A 24,339-nucleotide genomic window follows, 5' to 3' on the forward strand; every position below is an offset into this window, starting at 1 on the left:
ATAGAAGTGTGTGGAAGACGGCCTCTGCCTGTGGAGGTGAAGACCGGGAGTGTGTGATGAGTTTGTTCTGTTGATCTCTGTAAGCGGAGCAGAGTGAGGAGGACGTTGACCACATGCATAAAATGTCACTTCCTGGAGCTTTCGCGGAAAATACGACCCGGGGAAACTTTTTATACAGGCAACACAGATAGACAGTGAACATCTACTTTTTCACATCAGTTAACCGTTCGCTTATTAATGGGCGATAAAAACGATTAATACTTGTAAAAAGTTACATATAGCCCCTTTAAATGTTTTACCTCCAGTTGAATTTGTTCTATTCATCATTATCCTATTGGCTTCTGCTTCTGAAATTAAATCTCAAGGGTCGTCCTGTCCCCTGTTAGCTTAGCATTACATCATGGCATGTAGCCTAATGTAATCATGTAAATACAGTAATATTATCCTCCTCATCAGTCTATGCACACTGCTTATGTAAATACTGTGAAAAGTCTACCTCATGTAAATTAATCGTCTGTTACATAATTACATATTTATTATCATATTTATCTCAGCATTTTTTGCAATACTCACCACTGCACTATTGTCTTAATTAGCGTTGTAGTCTTTTGCTTATATTATGTTTTTATTTAATGTTATACTTTTGTACATTGAGAGCTCAGTTACTGAATAATAATAATAATAATACATACAATTATTTAAAGGTGCCTTTCAAAACTCTCAAGGTCACCTTACAGATCAGAGATAAAAACAACAAAGTAACAACACAACGATAAAATTAATATTAAAAACACAAAAAACAAAAATGTACAGGATGTAAAGGAGTTATGAGACCGGGTGAAGAATGATCAGACTGAATAAGCCAGTTTAAAAAGATGTGTTTTGAGATGAGATTTGAAAATGGAGAGAGAGTCGATATTACAGATTTGTGGTGGGAGAGAGTTCCAGAGGTGGGGGGCAGAGCGGCTGAAGGCCCTGGACCCCATGGTGGACAGGCGGGCGGGTGGTGCAGTGAGTTGAATGGAAGAAGAAGACCTGAGAGTGCCAGTATGTGTGTTGATGTGCAGGAGTTCAGAGAGGTAAAGCGGAGCGAGCAGAATTTTGAAGGTGATGCGATGTTTAACCGGGAGCCAATGAAGCTGCTGTAGGACAGGGGTGATATGATTAACAGAGGGCGTTCTGGTGATGATGCGAGCGGCAGAGTTCTGGACAAGTTGAAGTTTGTGGATGGACTTGAGAGGGAGACCAAAGAGAAGGGAGTTGCAGTAGTCAATGCGGGATGTAACCAGGGCGTTTGACGAGGATGGCCGTACTGCTGGGAGTGAGGGACGGGCGGAGGCGATTAATGTTTCAGGAAATAAGCAGACCAGGTGACATTATTGATGTAAGACAAATTCCTTGTGTGTGTAAGCATAAATGGCCAATAAAGCTGATTCTGATTATGTGACTGGAAGGTCAGGTTGACATGGGTAGGTTTGTTCTCCTCCACTCCTTGACACGAGAGAATTATTTGATGGCAATAGCTGCAAAGTTGCAATTTCCAGTAAATAGCTGGGAAGGAACATGCTGCGAGGGACTATGTAGGTAGACGTCCGCATTTGCTTGTTCTCCAATTCCTCTCCACTCTTTGTTATTTGCCCCTTTTCTCCTTTTCCTCTATGACCCTCACTAAATGCTCCATAGACAATCATCATCTCAAGCCTGATGATATGAAGCCCAGAAATGTTCCACCGAGAATGATCTTGTTTTCCAAATGGCTGTAATATTGCAGTGATTTCCAGGCTTTTAGCAAAGTGCTTCATAGTTACAGTCCACTTTCTGGTCTCAATGAATAAATATTGGCCAATTCAGTGCAATGCTTCTGTTGTGCCTTATTATTGTAAACTGCAGCAGCTTGCCGTGGAGGATATATTGTGACACTAAAAAGAGAAGCTATTGTAAAGAAAGCAGAGTCAGAACATTCTTCAACGGTACATCGGTGACTGTTTGAAACATATGGGACCCAACGCTTCTATAACTCTATAAAGGCTTTTCTTAAAGCTTTTTCAGAAACCCCATTTTCTGTAGCAAAAAGGATACCTATGAAGTATGTCTTTGTAGTCAAGCCTCACAGTTTCCCTTGTAGCCCCCACACAAATGATAAAACTAAATAATTCATGTGCTACATTTGTTCGGAAGGTGTATCATCCTATGAAACGGTCGGTTTGTTCTCCACACTGGCTAAAATTGTGATGTCAGCATAGCAGGTTGGACTTTATAAGTGCTTACGTCTGCTTTTACAGCTCCACCCGTCCGAGTGTGCCCCTTTTCACAAAACAACCGCTGCCTCATGGGTCTGTTCATCGTCACAAATACCTTTTCATCAGAGGAATGGGAAGAATATCGTGGGCTGTTTGAGTTATGGCCCTAACTGTAAATACATCTGTAGGGTTTATATCCTACGTTGGACACTCAGTGGAAAGAAATAATAATAAAATGGAGACTGTTTTTGCTGACACATCTGCAGCGGGTTCCTAGGCTGCCAACTGGCAGCTATGACGATGATGACATATTGACAGAGGCTCCACCGGGATGCTCCCGGCTCCATGGCCCGACCGGGCTTGGGGCAGGAGTTTTCTGCGTTGGGGTTTCGTCTGGGGAAATCTAGACTGGGTTGATGACGCCTGCGGGCTCTCGGATGAGGATGGATGAGGACATTTGGCTGTCAGCAGTGAGGAGGCCTATCTGGCTCTGTCAGAAGTCCATGAGGGAGAGAGAAGACACCAGGGACCAGGTCGCAATAGGCAAATGCAAGATTCCTGCAAGCATTCCTCGCCATTTTCATCTTTCTCGGGCTGAAATTTGTGTTATTCTAGTCTCTGAGTTGCTTTATAATGCCAAGTTGCTGTTTTTTTATTTATTTGGAGAGCAAGAGAGATGTATCTTTCTCCAGTCATCGATTGCTGCTTTAGTGCAGAATGTGCTTGCTCCTCTGGCCTGAACTCAAGTGTCTTTAACAAATCATGCTATTTTTCTAGCGAAGGTGCGAGTAAAAAGGCCAAGGGAGCCACTTTAGATGATTGGGAAGAACCCATCAGGGCTCTGTATGAGTCCATCATTGATTTCACTGTCTTCCCCTGCCTGTCTGTGTTGTTCAGGGGCCTTCAGGCAGCTGTCTGGTATATCCCACCACAAACACACTATGGGGGGTTGAGCAATCCACAGGCCAGTCCACAGGGTGCTTTATCAATCAATATGACCTTCTGCTGGAGACTTCCCTTCGTTTTTGCCTTCACCCTCCAGCGTCTTTTGCAGCCTACACTGCCCACCGGGTGATGTAGTCTCTTCATACCTGCAGAGCTGAGGCAATCTGTGCTCATTATCTGGCTGTCCTTTAAAAAGATATCAGCAGGTTAACATAATGATCGATGGAACTCTGTCTGCAAGATTCAGTGCAGCCAGGAATACACTGTATCTGCAACCCTCTGGCTTTAAATTGAATCGTTAAGTCGGTCCTTGTTGAACCATTAAAATAAGTCCAAGAGAATTTTAGGAAGAGGGCGAAACAAGAAGTAGATTTAATAAACGGCTACGGCCGTCTTGGGAATTTGAGTCTGGAATGTTTTCATTTTCTCCGACTTCGCTAATTGGGTTATGTGGGCTCAGCAAGGAAGTTGTCAAGCTTCAGAGGTTTTTATTTGTGCCTGGCCGTCAAATCACAGCCAAGGGCCGTGACCCTGAGGGTGACGCCCCCATGAGGCCCTTTAAGGTACAGCTGTCCGATGAGTCAATCCAGAAGCCCCGCTTTCCCCCTGACCAGAAAATCCCAGGTTCTGAGGTGATAGGGTGACAGAAGGCAAGAGGCCACACAGCTTGGTAGTATGGGAGGGTTTAACTGGCCCGTAGGTCGGCTTAGTGGCTGCTGTGGAGAGTTAGCAGCTACGCCTAGAACTTCTTTCTCAACTTAAAAAAGGAAAAAAACAACACAAGCTGTTGATGACACTGAGGAATGATGCACTCTGTGGACAAACCATGAAACCAACACCTGGGTGAGACGCTAAAAGTTAATCCTGAACCAAGGGCTAGTGTGTCTGTTTGAAATACTTTAACTGCCTGATACGTACATGGATTTATAGGCACACATTTTTTCCATGTTTGTTCATCAAGGAAAGCTCTTAAAATATGATACTGTCATCAATTTTGCCACTAAGCTGCTGTAGCCTGCTTTAGCTGATTATGCCACATTTGTGTTTGCTTATTAGCTTGGAAATGTAATGAGTCAAAGGTAATAAAATGGTCTGACATTGATTTTTCCTTGCAATTTTGAGTCTACAGCACTGCTATAATTACAAGGCCACCCTGCCGGTCCAGATGCTGGTGCTTTACCAGATGTGGTCCACCTGCTGGGATGAGGACAGTGACTTATGGCCAGCAGGTCAGAACTTCTTTCTTCTTGTCCCCTGTCCTGCAGAGAGAGAGACCATCTGAGGAAGAAAGCAGATGCAGATTACAGCTGCTGTTGACATACAAATGGTCAGTCAGTGATGACACAGAAGGAGTGTTTGCATCACTGCCTATGATCACAGGAAACTGGAAACATAAAAGTAATGATAAACAACATATGTACATGATGACTCTCTTGCACAAGCCCACAGCATAGTTCACATATTATAATACTCATAAAAATGAATGAATGAAGCTCCAGTAATTGAAAAAAACAACAATAAATTACAAATAATAAAAAATATCTTACATGACAGTTGTGGTGTTTTAGGCAATTTCACTTACACTCAAAATTATATTGTATGGCTTCTCAACTATTATGAACTTAGACTGCAGTATTATTTGTGTGTGCATGTGCAAAATTAGACCAAGAAATCTATGTGGAAAAAAAATCTCATATCATACATTTAATGCATGTAATGCAATACAAATATGCATTTACGCAGGAATGAGAGCAGTTTGTGTGTGTGTGCGTGTGTGTGTCTAAATGCAGCTACGGTGGTGGTGGCTTCCTAGGGAATTGAAATTAATGAGTGTAATCAGAAGCAAACAGCGAGCCAGGCAAGGGCAATTAATACAAGCAAGGCGAGCAGAGCTGCTGGTTTGTGCGGCCAGGCATGGCTGGAGCTGAAGAGATGGAGGATTAAGATGCAACCACAGACAAACTCCACAGCTCTTTCCACACGCAGCAGATGTCCATAGGGTAAGGCGCTGGGAGCCTGGCATCGACACGCATCCGCCAAACGGCCACTCGGTCAGCCCGGCCCAATAAGAGCTGACAACCTCCTGGCAGCATCCTGATAACACCATCCTCTCTGTTTGGTTGAAGAGCCAAGGGAAGGCCCTCATCGGGGCCCCTGCACTGCATACGAAAAGGACTCAGTGCGAGGATGCACAGTAGAGCCTCTATGTGTGAAAGAGGGAGAGAGACAGAGGGACATAAAGAGATAAAGAGAGAGAGAAGAGGGGAGGGCATTGTGTTCAACTCAAGTACATCTCAATGTGAGGGACATTTTTCTAACCCCTGTTCCCTCTCCATGTTTTTGTGATTCAAACATCCTTGGATGCATGCAGACCTTGAGTCATACATATTTGCCTCAGAACAAATAAACACATTGGACCCAGCTGCCTTCACGAGCAGCTCTGCTCGTTGTTTTCGTTAATTGAAGCTAAACGAGAGTGTCACCGCCCAGGATCTTTTCACTCAGCCCCTCGCTTTGTTGCCTTGAAAGGGGTTTGTTCCCCGGACAGTCTCACATTTCCACTGTTTACGTGAGATAATGATGCATGTGTAAGGATACACCACCAGGCCAAGAGACGGGCTGATATGAACTGTGACGACTGCCTTGTCGGTCCAAACCAATTTGTGTCCAAACAGAACAATGATGTCAGCTCAGACATCGGGGAGTGTACTGAGGAGAATTGCCACAGGGGAAATATGTGCTGCAAACAGAGAATAGGGGGTCAAGCCCCCTCCAAACAAGGCCTTAGATGTCATGGAAGGTCAAGTAATGTGAGGCCAAACCTGACTCTAAAGATGCCTTAATTCTGTTGAACCCTTTCCTTCTTTGGGTAAAAATGCAAATGTTGGCTGCATCCTGACTCTCAGTAGACTTTCATGGGAAGTTATTACCTTTGTGATACACTGTAATAACTTGATGTATTTTTAAACACAATAAATGTTCTCAGTGTTCATTATGGATAACATATTGTAGTAGAAGTGCAACAGCTGTAGAACAATTCAAATCTTAATGATACCCCTGCAGTGGTACGCAGCAGTTTGTCATAACACTTTAGCCCAAACAAAAAGTTAAAAAACGTAAACCCCCCCTCAGCAAAAGTACAAGTTTGGAGAAATGCGGATTGTGGCTTTAACGCTGATGCCAAACAGTCGACCTCATTCCCTCCTCCCCGAGTTATGTGGTTGTTTCTGTGCAGTTTTAGTGTGTACTAGTTTATGAAACACTACTGGGTTGGAGGGCAAGTCCAACAAAACAAGGTCGTCAAACTCTGCTTGAGTTCTCCTCAAAAATGTATTTTTTATTTTTTTTTTATTAGCAGGAGAAATATCGTTGCCTATTGATTAACTCTCTAACCAATCATAAATCTTCTTCTTTATTGTCCAGTGAGTGCAGACTGTGTAGAATATTGTGTTAAAGCTGTCTCCGACACATTCACAGATACCGATAAATGACTGACACTTCAATAAATGGGGAAATATGTGCTCTTGTGCCTGTGAAAGGCAACAGTTGAACGTGTCTCTCTTTTAGAACCCCATTACTTTAATGGAGGACAATTCAGACTTGAAAAATTTACAGTTTTCCTCGTGGCTGTGGCCGGATAGAAATTGCCTGGTAACATCAGCTAACTCAGATTGCTCTTAGGAATTGATGAGTTTCCTCACGTAATGGTGTTAAAAGGATTCTTTTCCCCCCCTCTCTTTTCTTGGCCAGGGATCAAAGTCTGCTTTCTTCTGTATGGTGTAGCTTGTCTGCCCTCTGCTGGCTGCATGATGTCATGAGGTCAGGTCTCATTGGTCTATCAACGTCAAAAAGAATAGAAATATAAAATGACAAAGAGGTTTTTTAGACATGTCATTTGATATCACAGTGTACTTCATGATTACACACACAAACCTATATTGGACATTTTTACGATAGCGGTGAATTATTGTTTTATAATCTGGAAGTTTACAGTGAGAGTGAAACCTTCATGTCTTATTCCATCCATATTCTTTAAACGTAACTATGGACTTAAAGTTCAATCAAGATTAGATTTATTCCTCATTTTTTATAAAACATATCCAGAACCACTTCAAGGACTCTCTGAAGTCCCAGAGAAAACCCTGAGTGTCCCCGGGCACCACTTAAAGAATTACTGCTGGAGGCCTTTCTTTAAAAATACACTTCGGCATTAATGGATCTGTAAAGCCATCATAATGCTGGAGAGTGAAAAATGGCTGTAGCATGAAGCATTTAATAAAGTAATCTTTGATAACTAATGAGGCTGTTCCTATGAGCAACGCTAACGTGCAATCAGTCCCAATCAAAGTACAAACCATGGGGGAAAAAACTGGATAGACAATTAAAGCTGCAGTCTGCCTGGTTCACCACCCATACGTTATTTCAAAGAGCCATGGATGTAGGTTTTAGCATGTTCCTTTATGGGAAACACACTTCCCTATTAGAGAAAAGAGGGGCGGGGGGAAATGCTCTCGAAGTCAAAACCATCACCAGACGCCACTGCAAAGGTATTTTGGTACGTGTGCGTCAGAGCTGCGACCGTGGCCAAACCGCTTATTAAAAACGCGGAGAAGCCAAGTGCCATAAAGACAGCAGGCGAGCAGCTTGTTATTATTCTTACAGAGAGGTGAACAGGCTGAGATCAATGGCTGCAGTGGTTTACCCCCCTCACCACAACTATGGCCCAGTAAAGCACAAAGGGCCACGCGGCTCCGACCGATACAGTCACAGATATTAACTGTTCCAGGGGCCTTTGAAAACAGCTGCCAAGAATAATTTCCCACATGTAACATTTGCCACCAAAGCCACAGAGTCACACTGGCATATTCTGTGCCCCAGCAGACCCCAGAAGGCCTGAGGAGGAGGATGACAGAGTAGAATCAGTGGAAAACCAGATTCACTTTAGAAATAAGGAGACAATTTGGCGCTTTTGAATTATACTGTGGATTAATTATTTAGCTTTATCCAATTTGGGGCATATACTTCATGGTATAATAGTGAAAATGCTGTATTGTTGAGCTAAAATGTGGCTAAAAATACACCTTAGTAAGACAGGAAAAGCTATTATGGAGACGTATCACGTTTCTAATGCATGTCAAGTATTTCAAGGCCTCTCCTCTGATCTTGCCAAACTTACTGTACTTAACCTAGAGCCTGTGCTCAAGATAAAGAGGTTGGATTCTCTCCTGCCTTCTCACTCTCATCTCGTCTCGTCTCGTAGAGCAGAGCAGACTTAACCTCCAGAACTAAAAGTTAAGACATTCTGTTGTCTTCATTTCAATTTCAGCTGTCTTTAAAGAGAACAAATATGGTCACGGTTTATTTTTATACAAATCTGACCACCCAGAGGAGTCATGTCAGTGTTGTGTGGGAGGCTGTCAGCCTGTTAATGACAGCTATGGTCGAACAGGGTGAACGGGAAAAGAAATGGCAACGCTCAAACAATTGATTAGCCCTGTCAATCAAATAATATTATTCTTGGGCTTTAAAAGTGTCTTTATTCTGACAGATTGTCCATGCTAGGGCATGTATGCCCTCTGGTGCAAAATGAGGTTGGAAATATTCAAGAATAAATCATAAATTATATTCTGACCTCGGAGTAAAAAAAAAAAAAAAGATCTTGTCCTGATGAACATGGAGCAACACCTCTGTGAGAAAAACTTGGTCTTTGTGGTAAAGAAAAACAGATTTGTTCATTTTGAGAACACTTTGGGAAACAATATAAATATACATGGTTTCTAAGGTCTGCCTTTCAGCCTTACACATTTAAAACTGCACAGCAAAGGCTACATATGAACAAGTAAAGATATCCAAAGTAATCTATGTTCTGTTACAAGTCCCCCCCCCCCCCCCCACACACACACACACACACACACACAAAGCACCCGACAACTAGGCAGTTATTCTCTTTTTGATCCAGTAGGTGTCGCCCTTGAGCACCAGCACTAAACCAAAACAAACTGCTGTTCTCTCCTCCAGCGACATAACTCCAACCCCTCTCCACTCGTGTTCACACTAAGGAGTTATGAATTAGAACGCACCATAAAATGTTGCTTTGCTCGAGCTGCAATTGGCCTGCATTGTTGTCTTACTGTTAGCACACTTTGGTGACAGCCACATAAGCAGTGAGTAGGCTGTGTTATCTTCTTTTCTCCAGTCGTTGACTAAAACAGCCTCATACGCAAGGCCATGCAAGGTCCATGTAAACACGGCTCTCACAACAATACAGCGGGCGGGACTCGGGCTTGTCCCTCATTGTAGACAATCATGACTCAGATATTAAAGAGGATCTACTTGATTTCTGCTGTATTTATGTGTCAAATGTCGTGTCACATTTTACAAACGTTAATATATAAAAGTTTAGCACAGCCATAAACATCAGGCCATGGTAAAGGTCCCTGCTCTGAGGGACTCATCCAATGAAAGCACAGAGACGTCAAATTATTAAAATAAATCTTTTTTTTATTGTGTGTTGCTCATCATATGAACATACAATTTTACTTCTGTTTTAAGCAGTAACCTTCCTGGGGCTCCAGTGGTGTAGTGATTAGTGCGCCCCCCCCCCATGTACCGAGGCTGTAGTACTCGGGCGGCCCAGGTTCAAATCCAACCTGTGGCTGCTTTCCTGGATATCAATCCCCACTCTCTCTCTCTCTCTCCCTGATTTCTGAGTCTGATTTCAGACTTCTCTAATAAAATGAATTAAAAGCCCCAAATAAACCTTTAAAAAAAAGTAGTAACCTTCCTGTCATACAGAGCACAAGTGAACACTTAAGTTAATATCTTTATATTTGATATGTTACATATTTACAACAGCACATTCGTGTCTGTTTGTCTACATGAAGGCACTGGATACAAAAATAAAAGACTTTCTTTGCACCTAAGTACAGTTTCTTTGAAGAAATCAAGTTTCCATGAAAAGAAGCGAAACAATCAATTGTCTTAAAAGTGGAATAGAATAAGATGATGTTCCTATCCTTTTGTTGGTCATGTTTTTATATCATTTATATACCCCCTAGGTAAACATTATCCACTTACCCATAAATCACAATAAGGCATGCTAGGAGAGCAGAGTGTGCAAGTAGAGTTCTGGCTTCAGATTGTTTTGAACAAACAGCCTAGATAAACAAATATATAAATGCAAGTTGGTTGATTTATGAGTAAAAGGAGAGCATGCTCAGTCAAGCATGATTGGTACATATTGTAAAAGTTAAGAGTATCATGAGCTGCAGAGAAGCTGCAGTTCAGAGGAGTTGTACGTCAATGCTGGAGCTACTATCTCTGTCCCTTCCACAGCATCCTGCCCTCTGATCTTCAGGTTGACAAACTTGATCTTCCAACATTTGTTCTCGAGCGGGGAGCGGATGAGGCCGAATATTTGTTCAAAAATGCCCAGACAGGCACTGTCTCTGTGGATGGTCCCTGCCACAGCCACCAGCACCAGGCCATGGGGGGAGGCCAGCACCCTGAGTCCGCGAGGCTCCAGGTTGGGCATGAGGATGAGGCGCTCGTCCCTCGTCAAGGCCTGGAGACGGAGGCTAACCAGTTCAGCTCCCAGGAACTCCTCCATCTGTTCACTGCCAGCCCTGACAAAGAGAGACACAGCTCTGCCATCACAGTTTCGGGTTCTTGCTATATTTTCTCTCGAACTTGACTGCAACATTTTTTTTGAATTAAAACACGTTTATGTGCTAACAAACACGTGATGGCCAGCGTTTATATTTAATGATAAACTAGACAACTGGTAACAGTTCATTTCTGACAGTTCATCAATCTTAGTGTCCTTGTGTCACACAAGGGCCTGCATTGATGGACCCCACAGTTTGTTCTTAGTCTTGTAATATTAAACTAACTAAATTCAAAAAGTAATTATGCCCCAAAATTAGAAGCTTATATAGAACATCTTGAAACTTTCCATGATCTTTTATCCAAATACTTTACAGACATTTTACCCCCAAAACAGTCTCTGTTCTGGCTTCTTTGTAATAAACAAAAATCTAAATATACACAATGTACATGTTTCGTACACCAAAAGGTGATCTAACTACTCAACACAAGACGCTTTATTCTCTTCATAGTGGCATCTTTACCTAGCGAGGAGCCGCAGCTTCACATCCGGCCAGAAGTGCTGTGGTCCCCAGTCCTGAGGCTGTTGTCCCAGCGAGAGGTTCTGACTGTTTAAGAGCTGGAAAAACCACTGGCAGAACTGTTGACCAAGCACCAGAAGGTCACAGCCATCCTCATCATTCATGTTTGTGGAGCGTGTGGGCGTATCGGTCGGCCTCTGCTTGGTCTCATCTGTCTCCCCTGGACAGTTCTCATCATCCTTGACCTTAAAGGCACAAGACATTATCAGTCAACTCAAATGCAATAATTGTGTTTGAAATCTTTTTAGTTGATGTCAGCTGCAAGTCTGTAAATCAGCGTGTTTACAAACAATCACTTGCCTTCCCTGGCAACCAAAGCTGCAGCGTCCTTTTCACCAGCTGGTGCTTCTCGCTGTTGGGGGGCATCACCACACCCTCTTTGGTCAGATATTTAAATATGAGGTCCCGTTGAACCTTCTTCCTCTTCAGAAACTCCTCCGCGTTTTTAGTGAAGGACAGAATGGTGTGTGTAGCTTCTGCGTTGGGTGAAGACAAGTTGAGTGTTTATCATCTGAACATAATAAACTTTTACGTGTCGCTCTACCTCTGCTAGTCTGTGTCGGCTTGGAAACACAAGGCCGTATTAAGAAACTAGTTGTAGCATTTGCACAAATATAAACATACACTGACTTGATTAAGTCTGTCCGAAGATAAACAATGTGGAATATTACGCTGTATGTACAGTGCAGTATGTATGTTCCGGGTATGTGGTATTCTAACTAGCTAGCATCCAGACAGAAAACATACCTCTCTCATCCTCCACAACTATCACCTTATTCGTGACTGTGTCGCTAAGGGACAGTAAATCGCCTTTAAACATTAACTTCAGTATCTTTTTACATCCAGCTCGCTCTGTCTCTGTTAATCCTGACATCTTGGGCACAGCAAAACTCCTCTTCAAGCACCTCTTAACTCCATTCGTGTCCCACTGGGAAAGTGTCCGTGCTGAAACACGTCTGACAACGTTCCGCGGCAAGGGTATGACATTCATCCGGCAAAAGGGAAGTTGCCTTCATGGCTGCAGGAATTATGGGCTCAAGTAATGCGTACATTCAACACTACTAAATGCGATTTTTTTCTTTCATTTTCGTCGTTTTTTTAAAACTTAAAACTGCATTGAGTGATTATTTTCTATCGATTTCGCCACCCCTTAGCCAAAAACAAGTAAGTGATCATTTTTTGGCTTCTGTATGAAATAGTTTCTTCACTAGTTTGTAGTTCTTGCATTTTCTAATCACCAGTTTGCTGTGACTATTACGTTTGAAATTCACGAGTTTAAAAGTTAAAATAGATAGTAAAATTACATTTTTTTTTACAATAAATGATGGGCAAATCAAAAAAATAAATACATTAGTAATGCCATCTTCTAAATCCAGAGAGTAGGTGATATCATAAGTCATAATAGTAGCAGTAGCTAGTAGTAAACATAGAATATCATGAGAAGAAAAATAAGACGAAGAAGATGAAAAAGAAGAGGACAGTCTTGGATATTTTATTTTTTATTTTTTGCCATTTTAAATTGACCGATGATGTGTGGGTCACATAATCTTAATGTAAGGCAGCCAATGCCCTGTTGCAAGTGTATCAGCTTTTACAAAATGTACATTTATACCAACTGATACCAATTTACTAACATTAGGTCAGTCTACCTAGGATCTTGCTTTTAATATAGAGCATTATATATAATGGATCATGCATCCTGCCAAAGTTTATTACAACATTAAAAAGAACTAGTGCAATCAGGCCTTGTCAACACACAACTAGTGTTTGGTTCCGTTATCTATTTCTGTTGAAACTGGTGGCTGAAATCCAACCAGGTCGTTGGGGCAGGGCCAGTCTGTGGGGGTTGGCATGAAAAGCATACAGTTTTAAACTGGTCTCTTTCAGGTAGGTATTATCCATGTTTGTCAGATGATATAGCCTAATTACATTATGGCATATTTGTATTGGCTATATAGGCCTAAAACAACAAAAACAGTTTGAAAACATTATCCGGGTCCAGGACTAAAGGCAGAATATATGTATGTAATGTTTATAGAGGCAGTTATATGTCCTGCATGACGCGCCGCATATTACTAAGGTGTTAGACTGTAATATGCTTATATTAAGTGTATTTTTTTTCCTTAAGTCAACCGACTGTGCTTGATAATGTTATTTTACGAGGAGCACCTGAAGGCATCACAAAACAAGCTAGCTAAAACAGCTAATATGGGCTAGCCTGCGCAGTGATGGTGTACTGTGAGCGCACCTGGGTTATTTCCCTGAACGACAGGAGACCTATTAGCTGGTGTTATACATAGCACATGTCTTAACTAATATGTTTTAATTTACAGGACAACGGGGATAAACTGAGCGAGTTAAAAATTGTACAGTCATTAGCTGAAAGGTAACGTATTGTTAATATTATTTATGTGTCTACATTAGCGAGTTAACGCTGTTGAATAGTTTAGCTTGTGTGTGTACAGCTGGTAGATTATACCTGAATCTCACAGAAAGAGGTGTGTTATGATTTAATACCTGGTGTCACTTCTCTTATTTATCATTATATGACCGTGTATTTCCATAAAATAGCTTTGCTGTTTGATTTCGTTGAATGTGCATTATGATTAAAATTAAAGACTTTACTAATAGAGTATCAGCTGTTCTACAATACGGGATACTCAAGCAGCCTTTAACATATATTTAAATTCTTTAAAATGCAATAAAATGCCAGATTTGCAGATTTGTATTTGTCTTCCATCAAAATGTGTGAGGCGTTATTATGAATAGAAAATACTTTACAGGAAAGTGTGGTGTTAGGATTGTGTGAGACAAAAGAAAACAAGTTAAAAAAAGAAAAGAGAGAGAGTGAGGTCACTGTTTGGGAAGGTTAGGTCTTATTACCATGTTACAAATGTTTTGGCTCTGTTTATAGAGCTCTTCAATAGAGAAGGTTAAAGGACTTTGGACCTTGATCTACTTGACCTGAGGTGTGGTAAAGCCCACACTAACGTTAACTTGCTGGTACACTAAAGTTTTTATCAGAATGAGGAACTGTGTCATTGGCTCACACAGATGAAATACACGTTGCATTTGATTGCTTTCAACACAATGGAAGGAAATGTTCATACACGAGCAGAGAGGAAGTTGAGTCAATTACTCAAGAGCTGTTCCCTAACTCCTCTAATCACATTTAAGCGACTGTGAGACAGCTGGATTAAATCCGTCAATTGGCCTTTATAAAGAAGATTAATCAGCAATGCTGTGAATGCAGAATTAAGTTTTCAATAGGCTTTATTTTAAAATGACTTGGTCAAAATAAAGCGCCCACTTTGTAATCAATACCAGCTCTCAGTAGCCGAGGGCAGAACATGTAGAGAAGGCTGTATTTGCATACGTTGGCGCACTTGTTAAACAGAATGTTGCGGAACAAAAACACAACTTGTCCAACTTGTCTCTGAGCAGCGTCTGATTTTGCGCTCTCTTTATTTCATCTATTGCTGCAGATGGGCGAGTTTGAGAAAAATGCCCTTGGCCGGGTAACAGTGTACTCCATCCAGGGCTGCCCACACTGTGTTCAGGCAAAGGCCACGCTGGGACGTTTGGGAGTACCAGTCTGCGATGTGGATGTGGGGAAACATCCGGAGTTAAGATCCAGGGTGAAGGCGCTGACGGGCCGCAGCACAGTCCCTCAGATCTTCTTTAACAACGTACACGTTGGGGGCAATGATGACCTACAGAAATTGGTGAGGAATAGACGCAACTGAAGATGCTACTTCCCCATTTTACTTTGTAGGCTAAATAAGTGTTTAATATTCACTATTCAGCATTACTCTAACTTGTGTTTAAGTTTGTGTGTCCATATTGACCTGTTTTATCTTTCTCAGGCTCCTGAGGAGCTCCAGAGGTTGGTGAATCTGGTCAAGGAAGAGCCTCTTCCTGCTGATGCTCCCCCTCTGCCAGATGAGAATAAATTAGACGACGACACGGCTGGAGACATCGATGGAGGTGAGGGATTATCAGTCAGTCATGATGTGTTTAGCGAGTGTTGTACAGGGCTCTCTGTCAGAAAAGGTTCAGATTTGTTTGGTAGGCTCAGATATTGCTTGTTAAATGTCAAATAAAAAGGAACCTCTCTAATGTGAGGGTAATGACTCTCGTGAATGGTATTCAAGAACTAGTTCTGGCACATGTTGACATTGTGAAATGTTTCGGCAGATGTCTGTGGGTGTGTGTGTGTGTGCTCATGTCCAGTCACTTATGCCAACACAGACAGTTGATACAGGAAACCTGATCCTCTGGATGAGCCCAGCAGGCCCAGGCTGCCTCACAGTACCTCATTAAAAGTGATCAGTTCCCTACTGTGTAAACAAAGTCTACACAAAGGGGCCGTTTGTGGAGTCTTGTTTTAATTCAGTGTCATCTTTTTTTTAAGATGGCTTTTATCCTGTGTTTGGCTTCCATTCGATATTAATGGCTATAGAGAGAAAGGATATGCAGGGGACAAGGGCTTAATAAGCAGCAAAGGGTCAAGGCTTGTAATTTAAAAAAAACCTGGTGGCTGCTGCAGCCAGGACTCAGTATCTGTACAAGAGTGTATGTTCTACCAGCTAGGCAATCAGGTTACCAACAGTGTGAGCTTTGATGGACCAGTAGCAACTTTAATGCTAGTCAAAAGCAAGCAAGCAGGTTTGTTTTCTGCGATAGGTGCCAACAAAGTGAATTAGTTTAGTTAAAGCCTTTGATCCTGGGGCGTTGGTGGCCGAGTGGTTAGTTTACACGCCGCATGTACAGAGGCTGTAGTCCTAAAAGGGGGGCAGCCCCGGTTAGAATCCACCCTGTGGCTCCTTTGAGGCATTTCTAACCCCTCTCTCTCTCGCTCTCCCTGATTTCAGACTATCCACTGTCCTGTCTTTTTAAAAAGTCAGACATAAAAGCCTAGAAATAAATCTTTAAAAAAACCTTTATTCCTCTCATCTTGCCCCATGGAGTGTCTTGATTATATCATTTGTACTTTAAATGACTTTACTGTCACTGTAATGTTCAATGTATTTATTTTTTCATTGTATGTTCCTACAACCGACAGGCACCTGAGAGAGTAGTTTGGCTGTTCATGGGGTACCCTGTCGCTCATTTATCATTTTACAATTTTGTTATTGTGTTATTAAAATGTGGGAGGCTGAGGAGGACATGGACTGTTTCATCTGAATGACTATTATATGTTTTTCAGTTTTTGTCTAGATTTTGGATTAAAAAAAAAATACATCAATAATAGAATCTCTTGTTTTGTGATCATGTATCATTAATTTTAGATAACACTTTCTCTGTGTACACCTTTTCTGTTCTCTGTTGAGACAGCTGTCCTCTGCATGGCTGATAACTTCATCTTTTTTTTATTCAAGTTAAACTGTTCTTAAAGTTTGCTTCACTTTGCAAGGTGCTTTGATCCCTCTTTCTTAAAGGTCACATATTATGCAAAATACTAGGAGGTGGAATCACCAGAGTCCCCACGATACGATATTATTGTGATACTCGAGACACAATACGATTCTATTGTGATTTTTAACATTTTGCGATATGCTGAGAATTGGGATACAATATATTGCGATTTAGCCTTTTAACTGCATATTATGTCCACTACACTAAACTAAATCAAGAACTGTTTTGTCAAATAAGATAACATTCTCAGTCTGTTCATCTCACTTCAGTCTTTTGATTTGTATTTCAGTCTAATTGAACTTGAACATAAATTCTTAACAATACAACTTGTTCAAAATGAATTGTGAAATCCCTTCAGCAGTTAAAAATTAAAAAAGCATATCTAAAATATCATATTAAAAATATAGATATGCGGCCGCCATGAGACGATATAATATCGCCACACAAAATATTGTGATACTATACTGTATCGATTTTTTACCCCACCTCTACAAAATACACACTAACGTGTCCCTAGTCTGTCCACAAACCCCCCAATCATGAGAAATGTCCATCCTCTCTTTTGCCTGCTCCACTAATATATAAAATGTGTGCTCAAACAGGTCATTTGGAGATTTTCCCTTTGTGACATCACAAAGGGCAGTAAGTCCTCCCCAAGCTGGCTGACACTCCAGCAGCTAGGTGTTTGTTCTGCCCTCTGAGTCTGCCTTCTCAACGTAAACAAAATGGCACGGAGCAAGAAAGCCCGAGCCACCCAAGCCCTTGCAGAGAGGGGGCGTGGTCACACACCGCTCATTTACATTTAAAGCTACAGACACAGAAACAGCCTGTTCTGAGCAGGACTGAAATAGAGAGGTTTATAAGCATGATCAAATCCAGGATCAGAGTGGATTTATTCCAAAAAAACGTCACAGACATGTTTTTGGGGACCTCAGAGACTTATTTAAACTTGTTGAAAAAGGAGAATAATATATGACCTTTAAAATTCTAATTATTGCTAGATCTAGAGATTTATCACCTTCCTTTTCCACCAATGGAATATGTTTTGTGGATCCATGCTGAACAGCACAGTTGCTCATGTTCAAACATGTTGGTGTGAACTTGTGTATCTTCTGTGTGTTTGTACATGTGTGGCTTGGCATATTCCCGCCCTCACAGACTTTCAGTGTGAAAGAGATGAGTTTGCAGACTTGGTAGAGGACCTGAAACATGGCAGTGTGATTGGCAATCATAGGAGGGGACTGACTTTGTACAATAAGAGCTTCTCAGGTGAACAACTGGTTGACTGGCTGCAGAGAGAGAAGGGCATGGGTAAGTAAGGCTGTAGACCTGCAGTAAATCAAGCTTTCATTGATGTTTCAGTTTTATTTGAACTATCTCTGATCCACACAAAATGAAGTCAGATCCAGATGTTTCACCCCCTGAATGTGGCCCTGTGTGTGCTAGCCAGGGCTGAGGCCTGTAAAACTGGCCAAGCGTTGTTGCAGAAGAAGTACATGGTGAGTGTTCATGGCTGTGGGCAACAGGATGGCAGTTTTGGAGAAGGGAAGGGAACCATGGAAACACTGTACAGGCTACTGGAGGATGACCCTCACTCAGCCCTCAACGCAGGACAGACAGCAGCTTGCAGTCCCATGGAGGGTAGGTCAGGACCGGGCCAGGCTTTGGGGCAAACAGTCACATAACGTCTTGGGTTCATGCTCACTGGTGTCCAAATGCTCTCTATCTCCTGTCCTGTTCTTGCTGCTGTCTGGTTATATGATGCTTCTGGATTGGCTTGGGTTTGTGTGGTGTGATGGTAAACTTTGTGGTGTTAAGAACTAAACTAAGGCTTTATGATATATATCTAATAATGGCCAAGTACTTTGAGTTTTCTGTTGTATCTTTCATTACTTGAAGTACACTGATTTATACATACCATTGATTTATGCAGTGGATGTTTCCTCTTAATGTGATGGCTGTGGTGTAATATAAGCATGTGAAACTAACTTCAACAAAGACATACATGAAGTATGTTTTTGGTCCTCTTCATACTTTCCTACTGAGTATTCAACTGAAACTCACAGTCGTCAGCAGTTTGACAAGTTTGTTACGTTGATCTGGTAAAAGGAAAAGAAGATGCCTTTTTGTTTCATCAGTTCTAAATGATAAAACATCAGAAATCTTTTCCAGATAGAAACTGAATAAAGGTGGAAAAAGGCCTGAACATATATATCATAATGTTCCTATCGGTGTCTTCTTTTGACAGATTAATACAGTGAAGTTGTCATTTCTTCTCTTTTGTTTTGTCCTTATGTTGGTGAGACTCCTTGTCTCACTCTGTTGTAACTCTTTTATAGCTGAAGTAACTCTAGCAGCTAACTAACAAGGTAGTCTGTTAATTTGTCCAACAAATAAGTTATTAGAACCCGTTCTATGAGTGTTGTAATCTTTGCTGTTCTGCTGCGCTCTTCTGTCAAAACTTATGTTTACTAATTCTTATCTCATTTATATTGCATGAAAAATTGATCAGTCTGGATTAAAAAAAAGTTTTTCATGTTTTTATTTCACATCGTTTTGAATTTAATAATATCTTTAGGATTTTTTTCTCAGTGCCAATTAACGTCCTGGAAGTTCTTCCTGCTCATTATTTATGTTTAAATCTTAATATGAACTTCTTTCTGTTGATTCTACATCTCAACCCACAAGGATTATCATCTTTCCAAAACACTCTTCAATTCTTGCTTTTGTGGCTTTGCTAACATTAATGCTTGGTTTGGCTCTTTTCAATTCTCCCTTGAAACATTGTTAAAGTATGAATTATTAATCAACCATCTCTCTCTCTCTCTCTCTCTCTCTCTCTCTCTCTCTCACACACAGCCTCTGAGCTCTCTTTGCTTTTACGAGAGCTGATTCTGAAATTGTTCTCCGAGCATCTCTCTGCTGATGGCAAGGTAATGTCCCCAATATGTCTGAGTTTCTGATGAAGTGCATTTGCCTGGATGTTTGACTGTTTTGTTTCTGGTTTTGATCATGTTTCAAACAGTCCATGCATTTTGCAAGTTGTTTTACATACATAGATGAAGCAAAGTGATGCACACACAGGTTAAACTGGTTCATGCTCACTGGTGTCCCACCTTACTGTACAGTGACGTGGTTTAACCCTGTAATATAATTGATTTCATACAAGTGATGCTGCGATTTTCTTTTTCTGCTGCCTAATTCTTTTTTTTTTTTTAAATAAATGTAAGTTCTGTGTTCTCCTGTTCTCGTCCATCCCCCCACACAGTCTGTCGACTACAAAGGCATGTCCGTGAGCCCTGCTTTTGAGCGTTACTGTGAGCTAGCCATTCAGCTGCAGAGAGTTGAGCTGCTGTCACTGAGTCGGGAGGAGAAGCTGGCCTTCTTCATCAACATCTACAACGCCTTGGTCATCCATGGGTACCTACGCATGGGGGCCCCCACCAACATGTGGCAGAGATACAGAGTAGGATAGTGCTAATTTATTTTAAAAATACTATTATATCCCCCCCAAAAAAATCCCATTATTTTCCAAGACCCTTCCACTTTCTACATGGTTACAGGTTTTCACAACATTGATATTATCTCACTGTAGAGCTGCTGCACAGTTAAGAAAAACAAAAAAGTATATACTTATGACAATATTAGTGTCCATCCATCATTCATTTTAAAGATAAAACCTGTGCAAAAAAGCACAACTGAATGTTGTTACCTTAATTTCTGTTTTTTTGTCTATCATTCTGTTGTCAAGCATTTTAAGATATTTCACTTTTTGATCCAATTAAAACTTCTAAGCAGGAACTGCATTTTAAAGATTTGTATTTTTCTTTCATAGTTCTTCAACTATGTGAGCTACCTCATTGGAGGAGAGGTGTTCACGTTGCAGGACATCGAGAACGGCGTTTTGAGAGGGAACAGAAAAGGCATGGCACAGCTTCTGAAGCCCTTCTCCAAAACAGACCCACGACTACAGGTATTGATGCTCCACCCCATCGTAACATTTCAACATCTATGCTTTTTTTGTGTGTGAAATAACTGACATATTGTTGGGTTTTATTCCCCACGTTGTCCACTAGGTGGCTCTTCCTGATGCCGAGCCTCTCATTCACTTTGCTTTGAACTGCGGTGCAAAGGGCTGCCCTCCAATCAAAACGTACACTCCACAGGTGAGAGGATATGACAAATACTGTGGTCAGTTTTCTGACAGATAAGATGAAGGTTGTATAACACCAGTAATGATGTTTCTTTTCCGCTTAGTCTTAGCTCATTTATTAAACTTAATTCTACAGGGACTGATAGGTAAGTAATATGAAAGTGTTAGCTTGGAGTATTCTATGCTTTAAGGGTTCACACTCTCTATATTGTATTACATGGAAACAACAAAATGTAGGTTGTTAGGAAGGAACACACACTAGCTGCAGTGCACAATGTGACAGGTTACATTTATTTGTAAAGGGCAGTGAAAAAGTCATGTAAGATTTTGACTTTGTATTAAACCAGCAGTGCATTTTGTTACTCAAACTACTGGGAATGTGCTGGGCTGGTTTTCTACCTTCATTATACAACATGTCTGCTTAATACTAAGAGCTTCAATGGCCTAAAATTCATCCTGATCTACTTCACCCTCTCAGGACATTGACAGCCAGCTCCGCACGGCAGCTGAGGCCTTCCTTGAAAACGACGACGGCTGCATGGTGGATTCTGGGAAAAAAGAAGTGCGACTCAGTCAGATATTCAAGTGGTACAAAGCTGACTTTGGAGGCACTGATGAGAAGGTAGATTTACATTACTCTGTATAGACACGTTTACATTAGAATGCTGTGATTTTTTGTGGTTCACACATAAAGTACACTATGTCTAGTTAGTAATCTTAAATCATGGCTGTGGACTGAAATGTGGTTGATACAGTTTATACATGGTGGTTATGTAGAAAAACACTGACATCATCCCTACAACTTGAATCTAGCTGGTAACCTCAGTTTGTGATCTTTATTCTCCCTCCTCTCTCCCGTAAAGCTGCTGAAGTGGGTGGTGGAGCACATGAGTGACTCTCCAAAGAAGACCAGCCTGCAGGGTGTCCTTTCTGCTGGGAAGACCAAAGTCAGCTTTCTCCCATACGACTGGAGCACCAACAGTTCCCACTGAGCACGCACACGTTCAGCTACAATGCGCCGTCTGCTTTGCCGTTGTCCACAACCTGAAGGTCGAGTGTGAAGTGTTGCAAAGCGCAGCCCTGTGGTCTTTAACAATGCAAATATTTTATGCAAATCAAACTGTAAACCCGAGTGGTGAAAGGGGATATTTGCACTGTATCACTGAAACACCTACAGACTTATCCTAGCTTCAAGGTCTAATTGCAAGCTCCTAGAGCCCTGTCTGTGTATGTCATTTACTTTTTATGAGTTGTATGTCCTCACGTTTCATTGGTTCAAGTAAAGACAAGGGGATAAAAAATACAAGTTGCAAAGAGAACTTAAAGTCCCCATGAAAAGGAACAACGAGAGTATCAGATGCATTTCCAAATGAAAAGGGATTGAACCAATTACAAGTTAAAGGGCGGGACATAACCTTGGGATTCATTTAATTGGATCGTTACTTCAACAAAGCTATTTAATTGGTTGAAAAAGTAGCAAACTTGCTCAGGATGAGTCATCAGACATTTTAAACGTTTTTACAGGAAGAGACGATACTAAATACTCCGGTAATGCTTTATTGAAAACTATTTGGCAGATAAATGAACATGGATTAAAACAGAGGAAAAGGTATTTATCATTTCATGGGGACTTTAACGCAGCAGCAGAGTTAACATGAAGTGTGTTCTGCTCATGAGCCAGGTCAGAGTAAAATGATCAGAGAAAGCTTACTTTGAGCATACTGTATGATCACAATATGAAAATATGGCTTCCTCGTTATAGCTTTAGTTGGTCAACACCATGTGAGGAACTCAGGAGTCAAAGATCATCAAGATCTTTACAGTTGTATCCAACACTCACTGGGCTTCTTATGCGGGACATTTCATCAGAGCAGATGGAGATAACCTTGATAAGCCTTGTCAGAACCCTCTGAGCTTTCAAATCTACTCATTCATCATTTCATGCTGGTTCATAGTTTCAGGGCCATTTCAACCTGCAGAGGTCAACAAGTTGATGACATTTCTTACAGCTGTTTCAGCGCTCATACCTAAATACAGTATAAATGGAACATTCTGTCATCTGGTGCCCAGTGGATATTTACTGCTAACATAGAAACACAGAGTGGCTGTAAAACACCAGGTGGTTGTTCTCAAAGTTTGACATAAGACACTGATGAACATTTCCTATTCATAACTTGTCCCAGGTAATGAGCTGTTTTATTTTACACACAAAATATGCTCTTGTCTTTCACTTGATTGGCACAGGTTGGACTGTAGTGTGATGCAGGGGCTGTAACCCCCCCCCCCCCCCCCCCCCCCCCGAGGTTTCTGTCTTTGTGGACAGCATCCTTTTTGTAGGATCCCGTCTGAACCGAAGTCGTTCTTTTTGCATGTCTTGATCTCTTCCCTCGAGAGGTATTTTGTATGATCCTTTCTTCAAGTGAAACTAAATGGTTGTTTACCCCGCTTCTTGATCCAGGTCTTCCATCTTGAATCAGAAAAGTGCTACTGATTTGTTTTTTTAACAACGTAAAATAATATAAGATAGAGTTATATTGTGAATAAATGGAATCTGTGAGAATAGTGCATCTATTTAGGATGCACTATGACTCATATTTGTACTTTTCTCACAGAGGAGATGTTGTTTGTGCATATCACAATAATGTTAGAACAGGTCCTTAATATTTCATTTATTGTAGGAAGGGTCTTGAATATATATTTTCATTACACAAACTCAGTACTCATGATTAAGATCAAATGTAGCAGTTTATTTTGATAAGAGTTTGCAAGTTTTTTTTTTTTATGTGTTTAGTGGCTCTTCTTCTCCCTAACAATGAAATCCAACTTCATTAGTTGACCCGGCCTTAAAATGTTCAAACGCCTTCTTTAACGTGAACCATTTTCTGTATTGATGGGGTGGCCACACATTCATTTAATATGGTTACTGTAGATGAAGAAGAGTGTGCAGATTAGAAAAAAAAAATAATTATATATATATATATATATATATATATATATATATATACATCTTTAGAAGGAGCTTTTACTCTCTCTGGAATTCTTAGGATTTAATTATCTCAGGTCAAATAAATGTTAGTGGAAAAACTGTGACAACCCAGTTTGTCCTCTCTGTATGTTCTGCAAGATGATATTGACTTATTCTTCACAAGCCGTAATCTGACCTTTGCAAAGACATCATGTTATGCACATTATTACAGCTGTCAGTTTCTTTGCCTTTGGGTTGTAAGCAGCACCAAAGCGTATGGATACATTAGCATGTGTTTAAACTGGAATGCATTTGCTGCATGAGACACTGGACGCCCTCCAGTCTTGAATGCTTGCCTGTGACAGGACTGCCTCTCTCACTGCTTAGTTTAAAGGCTGTATGCGCAGCTAAAATAATGATTAGACTTTTTTT

The 24,339-nt window shown here is 41.1% G+C and overlaps 2 protein-coding genes across 2 annotated transcripts; one reads left to right on the plus strand and one right to left on the minus strand.

Moving 5' to 3' along the window:
- Window positions 1-9,664: 9,664 nt before the first annotated feature.
- On the minus strand, window positions 9,665-12,319 carry c13h3orf38 (chromosome 13 C3orf38 homolog). The gene is made up of 4 exons (XM_061054167.1): window positions 12,119-12,319; window positions 11,668-11,847; window positions 11,315-11,561; window positions 9,665-10,810 (listed from the first exon to the last, which is right to left on the minus strand). The coding sequence occupies exons 1-4, from the start codon at window positions 12,243-12,245 to the stop codon at window positions 10,444-10,446; spliced, it is 921 nt and encodes a 306-aa protein (XP_060910150.1). The 5' UTR covers window positions 12,246-12,319; the 3' UTR covers window positions 9,665-10,443.
- A 1,259-nt stretch (window positions 12,320-13,578) lies between these two features.
- Window positions 13,579-23,719, plus strand: zgc:152951 (uncharacterized protein LOC569013 homolog). Its single transcript, XM_061054168.1, has 11 exons — window positions 13,579-13,757; window positions 14,857-15,096; window positions 15,238-15,358; window positions 17,948-18,100; window positions 18,236-18,430; window positions 19,649-19,722; window positions 20,058-20,255; window positions 20,625-20,762; window positions 20,866-20,955; window positions 21,421-21,564; window positions 21,806-23,719. Exons 2-11 carry the CDS (start codon window positions 14,857-14,859, stop codon window positions 21,932-21,934), a joined length of 1,482 nt encoding a protein of 493 aa, XP_060910151.1. The 5' UTR covers window positions 13,579-13,757; the 3' UTR covers window positions 21,935-23,719.
- The last annotated feature ends 620 nt before the right edge of the window (window positions 23,720-24,339 follow it).

Source organism: Labrus mixtus, chromosome 13, assembly GCF_963584025.1.
Source record: "Labrus mixtus chromosome 13, fLabMix1.1, whole genome shotgun sequence".
In the NCBI taxonomy this organism is placed as follows: Eukaryota; Metazoa; Chordata; class Actinopteri; order Labriformes; family Labridae; genus Labrus; species Labrus mixtus.